Source organism: Crocuta crocuta, unplaced genomic scaffold (assembly GCF_008692635.1).
Source record: "Crocuta crocuta isolate KB4526 unplaced genomic scaffold, BGI_CrCroc_1.0 scaffold3, whole genome shotgun sequence".
NCBI classification, from domain to species: Eukaryota; Metazoa; Chordata; class Mammalia; order Carnivora; family Hyaenidae; genus Crocuta; species Crocuta crocuta.
In genome coordinates this window covers 4,594,839-4,612,893 of record NW_027529934.1, presented here as the reverse complement: position 1 = coordinate 4,612,893, position 18,055 = coordinate 4,594,839, and the positions used below count along the sequence as shown (strand labels likewise).

The 18,055-nt window shown below is 44.8% G+C and overlaps 1 protein-coding gene across 1 annotated transcript in view; it reads right to left on the bottom strand.

Moving 5' to 3' along the window:
• The window catches only part of SMYD2 (SET and MYND domain containing 2), a 39,701-nt gene extending 22,484 nt beyond the window's left edge, over positions 1–17,217 (bottom strand). The window contains exons 1-2 of the mRNA XM_077763208.1: positions 17,189–17,217; positions 1,920–1,983 (exon numbers count right to left, since the gene is read on the bottom strand). Of these exons, the coding sequence (XP_077619334.1) occupies positions 1,920–1,983; positions 17,189–17,202 (78 nt within the window). The 5' untranslated portion in view covers positions 17,203–17,217. The remainder of the gene's footprint in view (positions 1–1,919; positions 1,984–17,188) is intronic.
• Between the last annotated feature and the right edge of the window lie 838 nt (positions 17,218–18,055).

The window sequence follows — 18,055 nt, the reverse complement described above, 5'->3', positions numbered from 1 at the left end:
TTAGACTCCATCCATTCTCTTAGGGTTAAAAATCAAAACAAAACACAAGTACCTCAAATCTAAAGTATGCTATATACTTTATAGGCTAATCTTCAGTCCAGCCTAAATTACTATCATATTATTTTTCACAGGCCCTCACGCCCATACACAGCGTCCCAGCTTATATAGAACTTTCATAGCTATCAGATCACTATGTCCTTGCCATCTGTCAGGGTGGGCTCTGCTGCCTTCATTCATTCTGGATTGAAGAAACTGAGCTCAGAGACATCCCGTGACTTGCCAAGTTCATGGAGCTGGTAGGCTGCAGAGCTAGGATCATCTCCTTCCACTATTCTGTGTTATACTTTCTGAACTCAATGTGGTTTTATTATCTTGTTTCTCTAAAGAACCAGAACGGAATGAGTTAAGTTTTCTAGAAGCATTTAACTTAAATACAGAAGGAGCTAACTTATGCCTGGAATCAAATCCTAGAATTCCCAGGGTTCACTGATCTCCCCAACACTGAAGCAATCCAACCACAGAATACTCTATCCACAGCCAGTAAGAGCCAAATATGATCCCTCCTTCTTTGAGAGAAGGCACACTCACTGGAAACTCAACTATAAGCCCATCTATTTTCTCACTGTCACACAGGCTGACAGCCTCTGAGAACAGAGAAGCGGGTTGTGCATAGGGCCTTCTGAGCCAAGGTAGACCTCCCTGGGCTGATGGCTCAGCCTATGCATCCTTCTGGCAAGGGGCCGCTGCTATTGCAGCTCTGTGGCCAGACGGGACACCAGGGCTCAGCAACCTCTCCCACTGCTACATAATAATGCTCTTCGGGGACTTTCAGAGGCCAACTGCATAGGGAGAAGAGAAAGAAAAAAATAATAAAATAATGGGTAATCAGAAGTAGATTGAGAGCTGGGGTGGGGAGGTAAATGACACCAAGTATGGCAGGGAAAATGACCCCCCCCCCCCAAAAAAAAAGGTAAAGCCATGGAAGATCCACCCTGTCACTTAGGGCACTATTAAACAGCATCAGCATTTCCCAAGGTGTATGACTAGGTTTCCATTAAAAAACAAAAAACAAAAAACAGACTAAGGAGGGTATACAGAAGTCGAACATGGAATATTCTCCCTAATTCAAACTGTTAGAACATGGAATGTGTTTTCTGTGGAATGCCTACAGATCTTCTTTGGAACTACAATCTATTAGATGCGTATGGAAAACACGACTCCTAGTCGCTCAAAGAGCTACCAGGAGTCCTTCTAAACCCCTCCTTAAGCTTCCCATCCCCACAGTACGGCAGTCCCTGGAGATTGATCCATCAAACCAGATGGCTGTGGCCTACATGCAACCAGCCTCTTGAGCTCCCCCTCCCCCACCCTGGTTGCTTCCAACACACCAGCTCCAAGTACCATTCGGAGCAGTCGCCCTCTGGTAATACGAAGGCTGTGCCAGGGGCTCACCTAAGACCGGAATCAGATTCGGTTTGAACAGGCCATGAGCAACACGTGGCCTGCTTATGGGGATTTATAAAAACATAGACCTGTGACAGGAAAAATTAAAATATTTCAAAGACACCACTTTAACACTTTCCTGTGTCGACTCTGCAGTGTTCCATCTGCTGCTGGTGGCCTCGGGGGCAAGCTGTCAGCCTTGGCAATACACCTGCCTGAACCCGACACACTCTCCCCGTGTCTTCCCCCTGCTCCTGCCCCTGCACGCGGCCCCCAGGGGGTGCTGCCTGTCACCGGCTGCCTGTCGTCCCGGGCCAGCACTCAAAGAGTATCCGGCCACATCCTGGCCCAACACCAAGCTCTCGAGCTTTGGCCGCAAAAGGGTGCTGGGAACGTGGGACACGGAAAGGAAGGACATCGGGGTCCCCATCTTCAGAGGAAGCAAGGCCCTCCCTGCCAGGTGGCCCAGAACCTACCTGACACTCCACATTGCAGTAAAATGCCTGCTTGCATCTTCCACATTTGGACAAGCCTTCTTTCCTTAAAAACAGAAAGGGCGCTGTAGTGGCGAGAGGCACAGAAACGTGGAGCCGCACATTTTAGCATGCAATAATAAAAGCCATCTGGCTGCAAAGCAGAGCCAAGATTCACCTTACCTTACTCTCCCACTGACAAAGTGGCATTTTCCCAAAGGAGATTTCTGACCACAATGAGTCCTTGAGTAGAGAGTCAGTTAGTCAACCAGTACACGCACCAATGTTTACCGACCCTGACAGTGTGAAGGGCACCTTCCAAACTGAGGAACGATGTGCCCTTTGACTCCTGAGCCTGGCCGGAGACACGAGACCTTCACCATCGCCTGCACTATTACTCAGTCATTTGGGGGCAAGTCAAAGGCTCTTATGTCCTGATTTTCTCACCTACTCAAGCGGGACAGAAAGAAACAGAACCATCTGGGAAGTGTGACCTCAGACAGAGGACTGGAGGTCACCTGCGCTGGAAGTCACTGGTGAAAATGCAGTGTGAGTGACAATCTTTATTATTTGAAGATGCACATGAGGCAGAAGGTGAAACCGAGAAAGTGAGGAATTCAGATGCTGCCCAGAAAGCGAAGTTTACAAATACTGCAACCCAGCAAGTGGAGACACATTCTCGGATAAAATATTACCGTGTGCGATCGGTATACACTCCACCTTGTCGGGGTGATCCACTGAGTGATCCTTCCGCCTCTTTGTAAACAGGCCAGTGCTCCCTGTTCGTTGCCACATTACTTCCCAGGTTCTGATCAAGGACAGGAACATCGTTGTTTCCCAACGGTCAGGTGCCCGTATATTTGTTAAGTAAGTAAGCCAAAGCTTCTTCAAAACCTGAGATACCTCTGAATTAAGCCTCGGGAGGCAGAACCCTTCAGAAATCCTTTTTTTTGGGGGGGAGGGGGGAGGGGAATACCCACGTGGTTAAATCAGAGCACTACCTTATGTCTGCTCACCGCACCGAGGCCAGCTTTCTGATTTGTGGCAACGTCAAGGCCATAAGAGGCACTGTCACTGCTGCCAGGGTGTGGCACTGCAGTAAAGCCACCTCCCCCCACCCCCCTGCAGCTGAGAGTCTGCCACGCACATCTCATCGGGCTGCAGAACCCTCCTCTGCTCTGCTCCTTGTCAGCAAGCGGCAGTCACCACACTCCTCCCACGGCTTCGGGACTGTTCCAAAGATGCTACTGTCGCAACTAAACAGACTGCCTTGCAGTTTTCATGACGGCGCTTGGGTTCCAAGAAGCGGGCTGAAGAAATGTGTGGGAGAGAAACACATCTTGTGGTTGAGGCATAAATAAATATCCCAAGTTTGCACATCTCAACGGTTTAAAAAGGGACTCACTGACTTAGCAGCGTGTGGAAAGTACCGCTCCCCCCACCCCAAGGTGCATCTGAAGGGTGGCTGACTTTGACTTTGCATTTTGCAATAAACAAGAGTCGAGATGATGGTCTCTGCTCTCTTGCATGATATAATGAGGAGGGGAGGGGGCGGGAGAAGATGCTTCTCAAAAACCACTGGGAAGTGACTCGTAAGCCAGGGCTTGGTGCTGAAGACCTTCAAGAAATGCCATCGGGGTGGAAGGCAAAGATGAGCAAAGCCAGGGAGGGAACTCTGAAAATTCTTTTCAAAAAGAAGTGCATTTGAAAACGGATAATGGATGGGTAGATGCCACCCCACGGACATGTCCCTCTGAAGCAGTCATTTGTTAACACTTGTTTTTGCAGGGGGAGAGGTCACAGAACCTCTTTGAGAATTTGACTGAAGCCATTAATTCCCCCAACATCTTACCTTCTCCCCAACCTTGCCCCCAAAACAACAGAAAATTCTGTGACATTTTAAGGGCTTTGAGCCACCTACAACTCATCCATGGACCCCTGAAGGGCCTCTGAAACTCAGTTAAGGTCCCCTATTAAAAAAGCTTTGAAAATTATCACAAAAATATCCTTATTAGCTTAGACCAGATGAAAACACAAGGATTATGTGGCCCTTTCTGCCCAGAGGCCAGCAGTACAGTGAATACAAAACCAAGGTTTGATTTTAGCCTCGCGGTAACATCCCAAGGGAAAGAAAAGGCAAAACTGGGCTCTCAAGAGCTAGGGATGAACTCTAGTGGGATTTCATCCAATAAATGTCCAATAAATGTCCCACAAGCCAGGCTTCATTCACCTCAGGCAGCCACCAAGCCCAGAAGCCACACACAACAAGAGAGAGGAAGGAAAGCCCAGCTTTTAAGTGCTGGTGGTCTGGTGTGCACTTTCCACTGTCTAAGGAAGCTGGTTCTCAAAATGTGGTCTGTAGACTTCAGGGATCTCAGGGACCCTTTCAGGGAGTTGGCAGGGTCCAAACTACTTTCAAAGTAACACCACTGTCCCGCCGTTTGCACTGCAGCAGGTGTGAAGTGTACGGGGGAGCCCGGAGGGTAAGGCTTCTGGAGCCTCGGTACAAATCAAAGCAGGAGCCGCACGCTGTCCCACTGTCCTGTGGTCTTGACTTCCACGTGTTCCGAGTGAGGGCGGGGGAGGGGAGCCAGTTTCACTTAAGAATGTCCCTGATGGGGGGCGCGCCTGGGTGGCTCAGCCGGTTAAGCATTCGACTCTTGATCTCGGCTCGGGTCATGATCACGTGGCTTCCTGAGTCTGGGCCCCCACATTGGGCTCTGTGCTGGCAGCGCAGAGCCTACTTGTGATTCTCGCTTTCTCCCCTTCTCTCTGCCCCTCCTGTACTCGTGCTCTCGCTCTCTCTCAAAATAAATACACTTTAAAAAAAAAATAATAATGTCGCTGATGAATCAGTAACAAATGGTAAATTTTGTTAAATCTCAACTGGTGGGTATGTATCTGTTGGACATTCTGTGGGGAAACGGAACAGACACGGATTTCTGGGGCATGCCAAAGCACGATGGCCATCTTGGGGAACAGCACCATCTTGGGGAACAGCACCTGCACGGTCACTGGAGCTGTAGCGTGACTCGGTCCCTTTCTTCTTCGCACACCATTTTTACTTGAAAGAACAACTTCAGACACACTGTGTGATAGAGACTCGAAGATCTGACAGACACATTATGGAAATGAATGTCACTTCAAGTAAAACAATTGAAAACAGGTGTTACCAATGATACAATTTGGACTTCTGAGAAAATATGAGAATTCTGGAAAATATGGATGTGTCACCCTGACCTTGAAAGTCTCTCGTCTGATGTGACTGGTGGGATATTAACAATTGTGATTTTTTTTTTTTAATATGGCTTGATGAAGTACATCTACTTTTAGAATGTCTATATAAGTCAGGGAACCAGTATTTTTCAGATGACATGTATGATATTTTAAAAATCATGCATGGGGCGCCTGGGTGGCTCACTCAGTTAAGTATCCGACTTCAGGTCATGATCGCACAGTCCATGGGTTTGAGCCCCATGTCGGGCTCTATGCTGAGAGCTTGGAGCCTGGAGCCTATTTCAAATTCTGTCTCCCTCTCTCTCTCTGCCTCTCTCTCTCTCTTTCAAAAATAAATAAACATTTAAAAAAATTTAAAGTCATGCATGACTATAAGAATCATTCAAAGTACAAGACAGACCAAGGGATTTCAATGTGATACAGTACATAAACCTCACTGATATGGCTTCACTACAGGTTTAACCTTTAAGGCACATACACTCATCAAGTTTTAGTGTAGAATCAAAAAAATCCACAATTAACTGAAAAGGCTATTAAAATACTCCTCTCTTTCTGATTATGTATCTATCTGAAGCTGGATTTTCTCCACATATTTCAACCAAAACTGCCTAAGACCACAGACTGAATTTTCAGAAGCATATTTGAGAACCCAGCTGTCTTCCAGAAATCCAAACATTAAAGAGATCTGCAAAACTGTGGAGTGCCACCACTATTCTCACTGATTCTTTTGTTCTGAAAAACAGTTCTCATAAAAACACACTGTGTTAGCAGTAATGGCTGTTTGTCACTTTAAATTGAATAAATACAATTTCCTGTTTTAATTTCAAATATGGTAAATATTGATATACATAACCCATAGGAACAAAAGCTATTTGGAATTCTCAATTTTGCAGAGTATAGAAGGATCCTCAAGACCAGAAAATATGAAAACTGATCTAACATAACAAGTCCATCAGCTCTATGAAAAAGACATTATTCCTATGTTTGAAATGAAGTTAATGAGGATCCAAAGGTGAAATATCTAACCCAACGTGGTCATTCAGCAAGGAGGGAGCAGAATTAGAATTCACACATCAAAGTACAAATTTTGTCTTCATCGTGCAAGAATATCCTTCCTTGGGGCGACTCTGTGGCTCAGTCGGTTAAGCATCCGACTTCGGCTCAGATCATGATCTCACAGTCTGTGAGTTCGAGCCCTGCATCAGGCTCTGTGCTGACAGCTCAGAGCGTGAAGTCTGCTTTCAGATTCTGTGTCTTCCTCTCTCTCTCTAACCCTCCCCTGTTCGTACTCTGTCTCTCTCTCTGTCTCTCTCTCTCTGTCTCTCTCTCAAAAATAAACATTAAAAAATTATTTAAAAAAAGAATATCCTTCCTGGAGTATTGTGACAGTTGTCCAGGAGGGTATGCTACACAAAGCAGAAGTCATCTACGTGTTTGGATAACCTACAGTAACAACAAAACGAAAAGTAAAGGCATTCTTGACTGGTCTGCAAAATGTCCCAGTTCCGATGACTCCCCATGTGTGCCACTTTGTTTCAAAGATGCAATGAGGCGAATCCAGGATTGGTTTTCAAAACGAGACTTGGGGAGGGAGCACTCCCACAATGGAGGTTTCTCAGCCAACCGTGTGACGCAGTAATCGGTTTCACTTACAATGCAGTGGAATGAAGTAACGATTAATTGTGTAGTTAGGCTGAGCAAAGAGAGTCCTCCTCGGTCCTTCAGCACGATACACCTAAGTGTTCCTCAGACAGAGGCTGGGCTGGTCCAAGCTGGATCGTGTCCTCTGGGAACGGAGTGATGGGCTACTGTAGCCTCTCACAAACTACCAACCAGCTCTGCGTGGCTCTGGGGCAGATTTTACTGTGCGTGTGCCCGTAAGGCGCCTGCTTGGTTACAGATGAATGCTCTTAACATACATCTTCCTAAGCCCAAATGCCTTCAGAGTAGAGAAGGAGAAAAGCTAAACCAGTCACTGATGGTGAAAAGCATGCAAATCTACTCTGATCTACTTTGATATGAGCAACTGTAGATGAGGCGGCTGGGGGCAGGAGAGGGGGATCTGTTTCCACTACCAGATATGTGCCTCAGTTCCTTCCATGACTAGGGAGAGATATAAACTTTTCCTACATCTAATGGTTGAAACTCAAACTAAAATATGCTGATCTGGTGCCTATATTGTGTGTGCATATGTTTAGGGAGTAAGGACGCAGAGAGAGAGATTCTGTGGGTGTTTGACTATTGCTAACAGAGGCGTTTAGCCCGAGAGAAACTTCATATGGGATATCCGTTTTCACGGTAGAAACATACAAGGCATTTGGAATAAACTCTGTTCCTACAGAAGACACGGCCATAAACCTCTCATTTGCAATCTAACACAAGCTGAATTGTCCAGGGGTTTGGGGAAAGACTGCCAAAAAAAGAAAAAAAGAAAAGAAAGGAAAAGAAAACTCCTCTCAAAGAAAGACTATATAAAGGCCACTTGGAGGAATAAATTGAAATAACCCAAAAGGAATGGAACTCAAAGGCGGTGAAGGGTGAATCACTCATAACCTCACCATATTTCCAGCTCAGAGCCTGCATGCACCTGGGCCTGGGTAGGAGCCAGCAACCTTCATTTGATTGGTCTGCAGTGGGATTTTTAGAAAGCTCCCTAGGAGATTCTAAAGCGCTTCCAGAACACAGAACTGCCAGCTGAAGCCTGCGGTAATCCTTTCAGGTTGAATGTTTTTTGGGGTGCAGAATTTGCTGAACAGTGTTCAAGTAATTCTTCTCAGCAATGCAGATGGTTCACAAGGTAACTCCTCTTAAGAATGAATGGCCCCGGGGCGCCTGGGTGGCTCAGTCGGTTAAGCGTCCAACTTCGGCTTAGGTCATGACCTCACAGTTCGTGGGTTCTAGCCCCGCGTCAGGCTCTGTGCTGACAGCTGGCTCAGAGCCTTGAGTCTGCTTCAGATTCTGTATCTCCCCCTCTCTCTCTGACCCTCCCCTGCTCACGCTGTCTCTCTCTCTCTCAGAAATAAATAAAAAACATTAAAAAAAAAAAAAGAATGAATGGCCCACACTGGATGTATTCGGTTGGTTTAGTTATCCTGCTGATGAATGTTAAGGCGAGAATAAGGTGGCTGACGCAGTATTTTCTAACTATGACAAGAAAGTATGTTAGAAGCCAGATGCAAGTTTTAAAAAAGAAGGTGAGGCTCTTTTTTTTCCCCTCACTTCCTCCTGATTGCTGCTTTACAAATTTGGGGTGAATATGAGGAGTTACTTCCCCCACCCCTCTATCTCAAATCCTTTTCTCTTGCTGATGCTGGAGATGCTATGTGACCTTGGGCAAAGCATGAATCCTTCCTGAACCTTTCCCTCCAGTTTCTACCACGTATGTTTGTTACGAAAATTAAGTGAGAAAATACAAGCGAAGTGTACTACTTCACGCTTGTAATTAGCCTTCACTTTTTTTTTTAAGTGGTATCAACTACTGAAATGCCTTCAGTACAATCTCCTTCAGACTTATATTTGAGGATTTATGTTTCTAAAGTCTTTATGGGCAAACATCTACCCTGCTGTGCATGGAAGGGCTCTTTGAACTTGAGAAATGATCCCATCCACAAAGGAGAGAGATGTTACGGGAAAGTGCAACTATCTGATTATCAGCGACTGGAACAGAACGTAGGAGACACGCTCCCGTCATTTTCTACTGGAGGAGACACACGCAGTGATTAATTTTCTTGCTTTTCAAATTTGGAAGCCACGAAGATCAACAAGTTAGACACGTAATTAACAACTCCGGCTAGTTAATGCGTTGCCGCAGGTGCTGTTGGTCTAGATAAAAAGGATTTGATCCTGTAAGCTCCCTACTTTCTGCTACTGAAATGAATGCTTAGTGGGTTTCACCATGAAAGAAAAGGATACCGGCATGGAGGAGGTTTGCAATAACAATTACTTTTAACTAACGGGGACAGAAGAAGTGGCAAGTAGGCTCTGTTGAACAGAGGCGGCCCCAGCCAAATGAAAAAGAGAAAAGGAAAAAAGCCCAGCGGCGCAATATAACTTCACCATGGGTTGAAATAAGACAATCAGAAACAAAGTTAAGCCTCCCACCCAGAGAGAGTGGTTACACTAGCAAATTTTTATTGGAGAGAAATAAAAATTGGAGGAATTGTGGGGGAGCCCTATTATAACCCTGGTCAGGGGACAAGGATAATACTGAGGCTACAGGTTTTTGTGCAACAGTGAAAGATGCTCCACGTGTCACTTTAATCCACAATGTAACGGGAAACGGACCCACGTGCAGCGGGGAGCACTGGGCTTTGTTCTGAGGCTTGTTAAAAGTTAGAGCCCGGGGCCTCTTAGGGAAGCAGGAAATATTTAGGGCAGTCAAGTAGCAACTAATATCAGTTTTCCCAACTACTGGAACAGCAGCCATGATTCACAAGGAGGACGCTGGGCTTGGTGGTCAGGACAGTAAACGGTTGGTTGGCCTCATGATAAAATGCTGTCACGGGGCAAGATGGGGTGATGTAGGTCAAAGGGCAGAAATTTTTAGCTGTATGTTCTGGGGCTCTAACCTACAGCATGGTGGCCACAGTTAATAATTCAGTCCTGTATACCTAAGAGTTGCAACAAGTAGATCTTAAGCATTCTCACCACACACAAAGAAGTGTGGGAGGCGACATGTTCATTATCCCGATCTTAGTAATCATTCCACGATGTATATATCACATTGTCATGTTATCTACTTTATTTTTTTTAATGTTTTATTTATTTCTGAGAGAGAGAGAGAGAGAGACAGCATGAGCAGGGAAGGGTCAGAGAGATTGGGAGACAGAGAATCCGAAACTCCAGGCTCTGAGCTGGCTGTCAGCACAGAGCCCAACACGGGGCTGGAACCCACGAACTGCGAGATCATGACCTGAGCCAAAGTTGGACGCCCAACCGACGGGGCCACCCAGGAGCCCCACATGTTGTCTACTTTAAATATATACAATTACATTTGTCAATTATTCCTCAGTAAACCTCCAGAATACTGTAAACATGACTCTACACATCATGGGTGCATTAAAAGTCAGCTCAGTGATGAAAAAAACATGACGACACTGATTTAGGATTTGTTATAAGGCAAGCTCTGGTGGAGAGGAAATCTGCCTTTGTCTTAGAAAGAAAAAAAAAACAATGATGCTTATGCAAAGAGGAGGGAAATACTCAACCTAAGGAACAGGGAACGTTAAATTACTCTTTGTAGGTACCTACGTTCCAACCTCACCTGGTAGACCCTGTAAACTCACTAACGGCTAATTAAACCTGCTCACAGAAGGCACGCATATATTTTCAAAAGTTAACATTTTCCTTTAGAAACGTTTTACATCTTAACTTCCATGCAAGATCCGAATGACACTTCCTGGCTACTTTGTCTTTTACTTCTCCAGAATGTCAAAAGGAAGGAAACAATTAATGCCTTCCTTTTTAACTGCATTTTTTCATAAAGGCACTGATGATACATAACTTCCTCCGGTGGTATAATGAATGATCGACATTATCATTAGTGCTTTGTAACGAATCCCAAGAGCACTGGATTCTCCTTCGACCACTGTGGCCCTACCTTCTCCAACACTCAAGTGAGTAAATATCAAGGAAAAGGACGAAACCAAAGTCATTAAATTTAACTGTTTAAAAACTTAAGACTTTTCCTCTTACTCACGTCAACCTTCTGGCCACAGAGTAAGAAAAAGACATGCAAAAATACCTCCATAACCTAATGCGAAATGTAAATTCCAAAACAGGTCAGGCTCTCTGCGGCCAAACATGAGAATTAACTCCTCGCCCAGGAAAAAGGTAACCTGTTCTGGATCATCTTACTTATAAGAAAATGCACCTTTTAAAATTGCTTACAGAATAATTTTAATAGGTGACACTCTCTCGTCTCTCTGGTTGTATTTTCCTATAGACAATAAAAAATTTATTTCGGAGGGGGCACCTGGGTGGCTCAGTTGGCTGGGCATCCGACTTCAGCTCAAGTCATGAACTCATGGTTCCTGACAGCTCAGAGCCTGGAGCCTGCTTCGGATTCTGTGTCTCCCTCTCTCTCTGCCCCTCTCCAGCTAATGCTCTGTCTCTCTCTGTCTCTCAAAAATTAATAAACATTAAAAAAATTTTTTTTTTAAATTTTTGTTTCACTAACTCCATTGTGAACTATACCTTGAGAACTCAAACTTATCAACTCCTGTTTGAACACATTTAAGAGACGTTTTTCTTTCAATCCTTACTGATTCCATTTGTATTTCTGAATAAAAAAAGAAAAAATTTTATACTATAAAACTTGGTACATGAAGCTCTAAAGAATTAAGTTACTCTACTCTAGCCAAGTAAGTTCTATTCCAAAAGTATTATTTTCTCTTGGTGTAAAATATTGTACCAGGCTCTGGAGGATTGATATTTTTAGAAAAGTTGAGCTACTTGGGGACATAAGCCCTACCTTCGTGCAAATGGTGGTAAATATAAATAACAGGCAAAATGAGTCAGCATCTAAATGGCCTAAATGGCCCAGAATTGAAAGCAGGTAGCTACTTCTAGGACTGAACTCTTTAAGGACACAGAAGTTTGGGTACTTACAGAGAAAGTTGTGTTACTCTGAATCCCCAGAGTTAGAACACAATGTCTAGAATAGCAAAGTCTAAATGTCAATAGTAAACTACTGTAACGTAAGTATAAAATAGTAACTCAATAAGATGAAGAGATTTGTGGGCTGAAATACTGAAGAGGAGTTTCATAAAAAAAGATACAATTTGAGCTGGATCTCTCTTGAGGATGAACAGACTTAGAGTAAAAGGCCTTGCCTGGCAAGGAGGCCCAGGATAGAGAAGGGGATAACGCAGAGAAGCGCACTCAAGGTTACAAATGGGCAAAAGGAAGGATGACGGGTGACACAGCACCTGTGTGGGATATGGAAAGAGACTAGCCAGCCTGTGTGTAGACTGTGAGTACAAGAGTGGGGGGGAGGGCGTGGGGGGAGGACGCTGGCTATGTGGGAAGGGCACTTCAAATACGGAGGGCTGGAACAATCGAGATTTCATCCTTAGGAAAACAGGGCTTGGGGAGCCTGCGGGGCTCAGTCAGTTAAGCCTCCAACTCTTGATTTTGGCTCAGGTCATGATCTTAACGTTCAAGTCCCATGTCAGGCTCTGCACTGACAGTGATTCTCTCTCTCCCTCTCTCTCTCTCTGCCTCTTCCCCGCTCTCACTCTCTTGTGCACATGCTCTCTCTCAAAACAAATAAATAAACTTAAGAAAATAGGGATCAATGCAGGCAACTGTCTTCGTAAGGATTCATTTCCAAGAATGAGACGAGTTCTGTATTTGGAAAGGTGAAGAGGTCTGTCCAAAGAGCCAGTAGTAAAATAAGTTGCAGAAATGAGGCTATTCATTTAATTATTATTTCCAAAGGCAACAGAGAGCCAGGCCTGGGGCTAAGAGCCGGAGCAGTGAGACCTGCTTCCCGCACTCAGGAGCAAGCAATGCCCAGGGAAGTCTGAACGAGGGGCCGTGGGGGAAAAGACCAAGGGGGAGCTATTGCAGCCTGAAGGAATCGGGACGCACTTCTGAGAACCTGAGAGACGAGCGATGACAGACAGTGGGGGACAATCAGCATGGCACACGCATGTGTGTATGCACGTGCATGTGTGCGTGCGTGCATATGTTGTGCATGCGTGTGTGCGTGCGTGTGTGTACCACCACTGACTATTTGGGACTGAAGGAGTGAAACGAACCCTGCAGGGTGGAGGGATGGCCCTGGGGGCTCCCCAGCGGGCAGCCTGGACTCTCCAGTGGAGTTCCAAAGCGGCCATTCTCTGAAGACCCACAGAAAGAGAAGGTGGAGGTGAGCTTCCTGCCCCACTCTGAACCTGGAAAGTACTTAGTAACTGAATGTGTTAGAAGGCCTGAGCGCGTGTGGAAATGAATTTAAAATTAAGTGAAATAAGTAGATTGTTTCTAAATTCTAAACTTGTGAACCTGAACGTTTTTAAGGTGAAAAGACCTTAATGTTTTCCTTACAGTGATATTTAGGAGCATCTACTCAGGTGTGGGAGTAGATTAAATTTCACTAACTTCCAAAAAATGTCTACTCAAAGCTGCAGCTGTTTCAACACGCTGTGGGGATGTCACAATTTCACTCGACCTGAGTATTTGATTGAAGCTTGCCCTTAGTTTGCAGATGTCAGGAACTAGAGTGTGTGGTTTAAGTATATGGTCTCTATGACATATACGGATTATCAGTTTTCGACTACGTAAAACAAAGAAAAATACTCAACCCCAAACCGTACTGCCTTCAACTAAAAATATCTGCTGAAACCTCACACCAAGTTCAAGGCACCGTGGCTAAAATAAAGATGAAAAATTAAAAGAAAAAACTGCTGGAATATAAGCTCCGTGGTGATAGGGATTGTCATTCCTTTCCTTCACAGTTGTTTCCTAGGGACTTAGATCCCAGAGAGTGCTCCAGAGAAATGTTTGTTGAATACATTAAAAACAGAATCCCTGATCTCAAGGAGTTTACCATCCGCTCATAATTAAATGTCTCTTACTGTTGAGGTTTGAGGGCCATGGGAGGCTATCACTGTGAACAGATCTGTGCAATTGATGGAGAAAGGCTGTTTCCGGTGGCGCCCAGGCAAGGGTTTCCTACGCAAACATCCCCAAGGGTGAGAGAAACCAACAAGGCAGGAGCCCAGAACCTGCATCCCTGAAGGGTCTTCCCTAGTACTCAATGATCGGAGAGAAAAGGCTCCTTCCGTCCAAGGTCTTTTTATTTTGCCACAAAATACAGCATAACTCCTTTCAAGTGCCAGGATTTGAAATCGTGAGATTTTTCTTTGGCTCAGATGAAAAACTGTATCAGGTTGGTCAGCCAGATTTTCTCTCCACCTCCCACCCCCAGGATATGCCTGTGTCTCTAAGCCCTGGCGGGAACTTTGCTTGTCTGGTGAGTTGCCTTTATTTCTGCCTCTTCTCCATGGTGACTCCGGATGCCCTGGGCACGGACACGCCCTGTATATCATGGTACACTTGCAGGCGCTCTGATGCCAGTGCGTGAGTTACCATGGCAAGCGCTCGGTTCAGATTCTAGGGACCAGAAACTTGCCAAAGCTAAGCGTTGACGAATTCTCAGACCCCCTTCCTAGAAATCTATTTCCCAATAGATTTTCCAGTCTATTTTAATAATACGCGTGCAATATTTCCAACACAGTCATCTGAAACCCTCCACTTCGTGTACAAGAATCACCAGATTTTATGCTAATAAATTGGCACAAGGAGCTCCCGACTATTTTTAAACTTTTGACTGAAGGAGAATCTGAGACACAGCTGGATTCTCAGCGAATGCATGGACTAGAAAGATAAGTTGTTTCCTGAACCCTCAAGACTTTTTGGTATTATTTTCCTGCTAAATTGCATATTTCTGTCCCTCAGAGGAGTCTTGGAGGGATCTGATTTCCTTCTGTTCTATTGTGTTGGTGTGAACGCCTTTGCAATTGAAAAGGAGGCCTCTGAGGGTGGTAGGAACAGAGTCAGCAGAAGTTACACAAAGTGAGGTGCGTGGCTTTGTGACTGGTTAGAGCACCCGCGCTAATGAGGCCAAGGTCACAGGTTCAATCCCTGAAAAGGCAGTGACTTCAGTCAATTCGCTGCCAGAGCACTGCACCCCTAAACTACCACAGATTTGCTAGAAATCCAAAGATGTGAAGTTGGGGACGTGGGTGGGAAAAGGGGAGGCCAACTGACAGGCTGACAATGTACGTCCCTCGAGAGTAGGCAGAACCCTCTAGTCCCAGACTCTCTGGGGGGGAGGGCGCCAGCACCGGCGGCCTCCCACTCAGGGAACTGCTAGAGAAAACCAAGGAGCCGCCAGGCTGACCACAAGAGGGCTCAGAGTCAGAATGTGGTCAAATATAACCAGGGTGCCCTGTTGCAGGCCTAGTTACGTGGTAATGATCAAGACACACATACTCAAAGACTCCGGGCAAACCTGGAGAGGGGCCGTGTGTGAGCAGCGCAGGAGAATGAAGAATCAGTCACAGAGGGGAAATTCTTCTAAATCCCACTGGCCTTACACAGATCAGAGAAGCGTGGCTGGAAGGGAGAAATGATTACCTCGTTCTACATCTGAGGTCCAAAAAAAAAAAAAAAAAAATTGGTGTGTGTGTGGTGATGGGGAGTGACTTTAGTTATCAATGACTCCAAGAATATAAAGAATATTTATAATTATTGATTGCCTCCCCGTGAAATAGAAATAAAGTGGCACTGAAAATGTCATTATTTTGTATTTTCCTTGTGTGGACAAGAAAAAGAAGAAGAAGGATATTAAGCTAAGGTAAAAGAGGTAAGTCAAAAACAAACACCAAAATAAAGGAGAGGAGAAACCTGGCTGGCTCAGTCAGTATGACCTGTGACTCTTGATCTTGGGGTTGTGAGTTTGAGCCCCACGTTGGGTATAGAGATTACTTAAAAATAAAATATTGAAAAAACAAAACACACTAAGTTACAGTAGGAAACTTCTTTGCCGTTTAAGTTCTAAAACAGGCAACTTTGCTGCCTGGGTTCTGACCAGTTCAGAGTTCTTCTGAACATCAACTGCTACCAAAGTAGCTCTGAGCTCTGGATCTTTCCAAAGAAATTTAACACATGTCTAGTATTGTTGAAGGAACTTTCTGACACCTAGTGTGCAATCTGCTTGTCCTGTAAGAATACCACCCAGGGGCCTCCTAAATTTTATTTATTTCCACATCTAACCAATTTAACTTTGCACAGAGCAAAGTTCTGAAGAACGACTATGTTGAAGAAAAAGAAAACAGGTTATGCTCAGATGCTCTCTGACCAGACAGGAGAGAAACAAACTCTTCATATGTAGGTATAAAGACAAGTAACGAACTCATCTTAGCTCTAGCATAATATTTTTAAATATTCCAAACCCACAAAAGGACCAAAGCCTTGTGTTCTTTTTATATTTTATCATGTAATAATCAATACATTAAAAAATATATCTATAGCACTTACGCAAATTCAAAGGCACTGTAATAAAAACATCTCTGAACCCAGAGCAGCCTAAGATATAGATCGCAGAAGCTCAACTATTTATTTGTTCAACTTTTAGAAACATCAGTCTGTTAAATTACCTATTAGAAAAAGGGGGAGCAAGAGAGGTATTAAAAAAAAAAAAAAAAAGAGCATTCCCTCAAGGAGAAATCAGAGGTGAAGTACTAAGTCCCAGTGTGCAGGGGTGAACAACACAGTGGATTCAGGCCAAAGCAGGTAAGGGAAGGAAGATCAGCCTTGGAGTAAGAAATCATGGTGCGGACGGTGAAGGGCATAGAGCTGGCCCTTTAGAAGAGCCTCAATAAACATCTGACCAAAAATATGTGAAATTCAAGGAGGCCATTTCACCTCTGGAACGCTCAGTTTCTTCCTGCGTGCAGTGGGATGCGGTTCTCTCTATACAAGCCATCCTTGGGAGGATCAAAAGAAGAATGTATCTAGAAATCCTTTATGAGCTGCAAAGAGCAGCATGACTTTAAGGAATGTCGTTTTATGGGATCTTCAGAATTTTTTATTGAGAGGATTTGGTACAATTGCTTTTGGGGAAGGAAAGGTATTAGCTGCCGGTTTTAACTCGCCAGGGTTTGAATCTCACTTCAGCATATCCTGCTGCTGGCCTGTCTCTTTCATGTCAAATCACTTCCAAGCATACAGGTAGGTCCCAGGGCCCCTAGAAGCTAGAGCAGGAATTAGGCTCCCCGCATATGAAAAATACGCGTGTCACGGCACCTGCCACATCCGAAATTGTGCAAAACGTATAGAAAGGGCAGAGAGGAGCTATGACAGGCTTGCTATGCAGAAAATCCTGTTTGTCTCCATTTCTCTCCTCAAATATTTGCTTAACCTCATGGTAAAAGACTATTAAAGCATCTAAGCACTTTGGAGGTAGAAAAGGCTCTTTACCAGAAAACAAAAACAAAAAACAAAACAAAACAAAAAACCCAGTTTACCTGTGTGGGTTCATTATATCGCTTCCATTAGGTTTTGAGAAACAGTTACATCCGTTATTACTCTGGGGACTGAGAACTGCTGCTTGCAGCTCTGGGTGATCGTACCATCTGAAGGATGGCTCTGCCCGGTCAACAGTTTCCAGTTATTTCCTCCCCGGTACCCACCCCCCCCAACCCTACCATGATAAAAATGTCTCTGATGCTGCAATAGTTTGTCGCCCTGGGTGACCCCCAGCACAAGTGGGACTGCCAGGCAGGCTGTGACAGCTTACTCTGTGCTAGTGCGGGACTAAGCGCATGACTTCTGTGGTCCCAGGGAGCTCCGGGTAGGTAGTCATGGCAACACTGTAAACGTGAAGGAACCTGGTGGTTCCAAGACATGAGGTAATTTGCCTAAAGACAAAACATCAGGACCGGGGAAGCCAGAGCTCAAACCAAGTCAATCTGGCACCAAAGTGTCTGCCTTGTCGGCTCTAAATAAATGAAGAACTTGAAATACTGAAATACTGAAAGCGACAGTATCGTATCTCCTTACCTAATGTACAGATGGCTGGATTTTGTTTTATTTCATGTAACTTCTTAGAGGAAATCTGTTGTCTGTATAGGTTAATGTTACTGCCTATTTTTTTAAAAATCACTTGAGAAAAGGAGGGGGGGATTCTGTTAGCGCCTGTGTCTATTTTTCATTCAGAAAGCAAGATGATTTGAGAACATCTGAAGTCATTTCTCCCCTTAGAGTCCCTACAATTCTCAGAGAATGTTCTTGGGGTGCCTGAGTGGCTCAGGTGGTTGAGCGTCCAACTTCAGCTCAGGTCATGATCTCACAGTTTGTGGGTTCGAGCCCCATGTCGGGCTCTGCGCTGACAG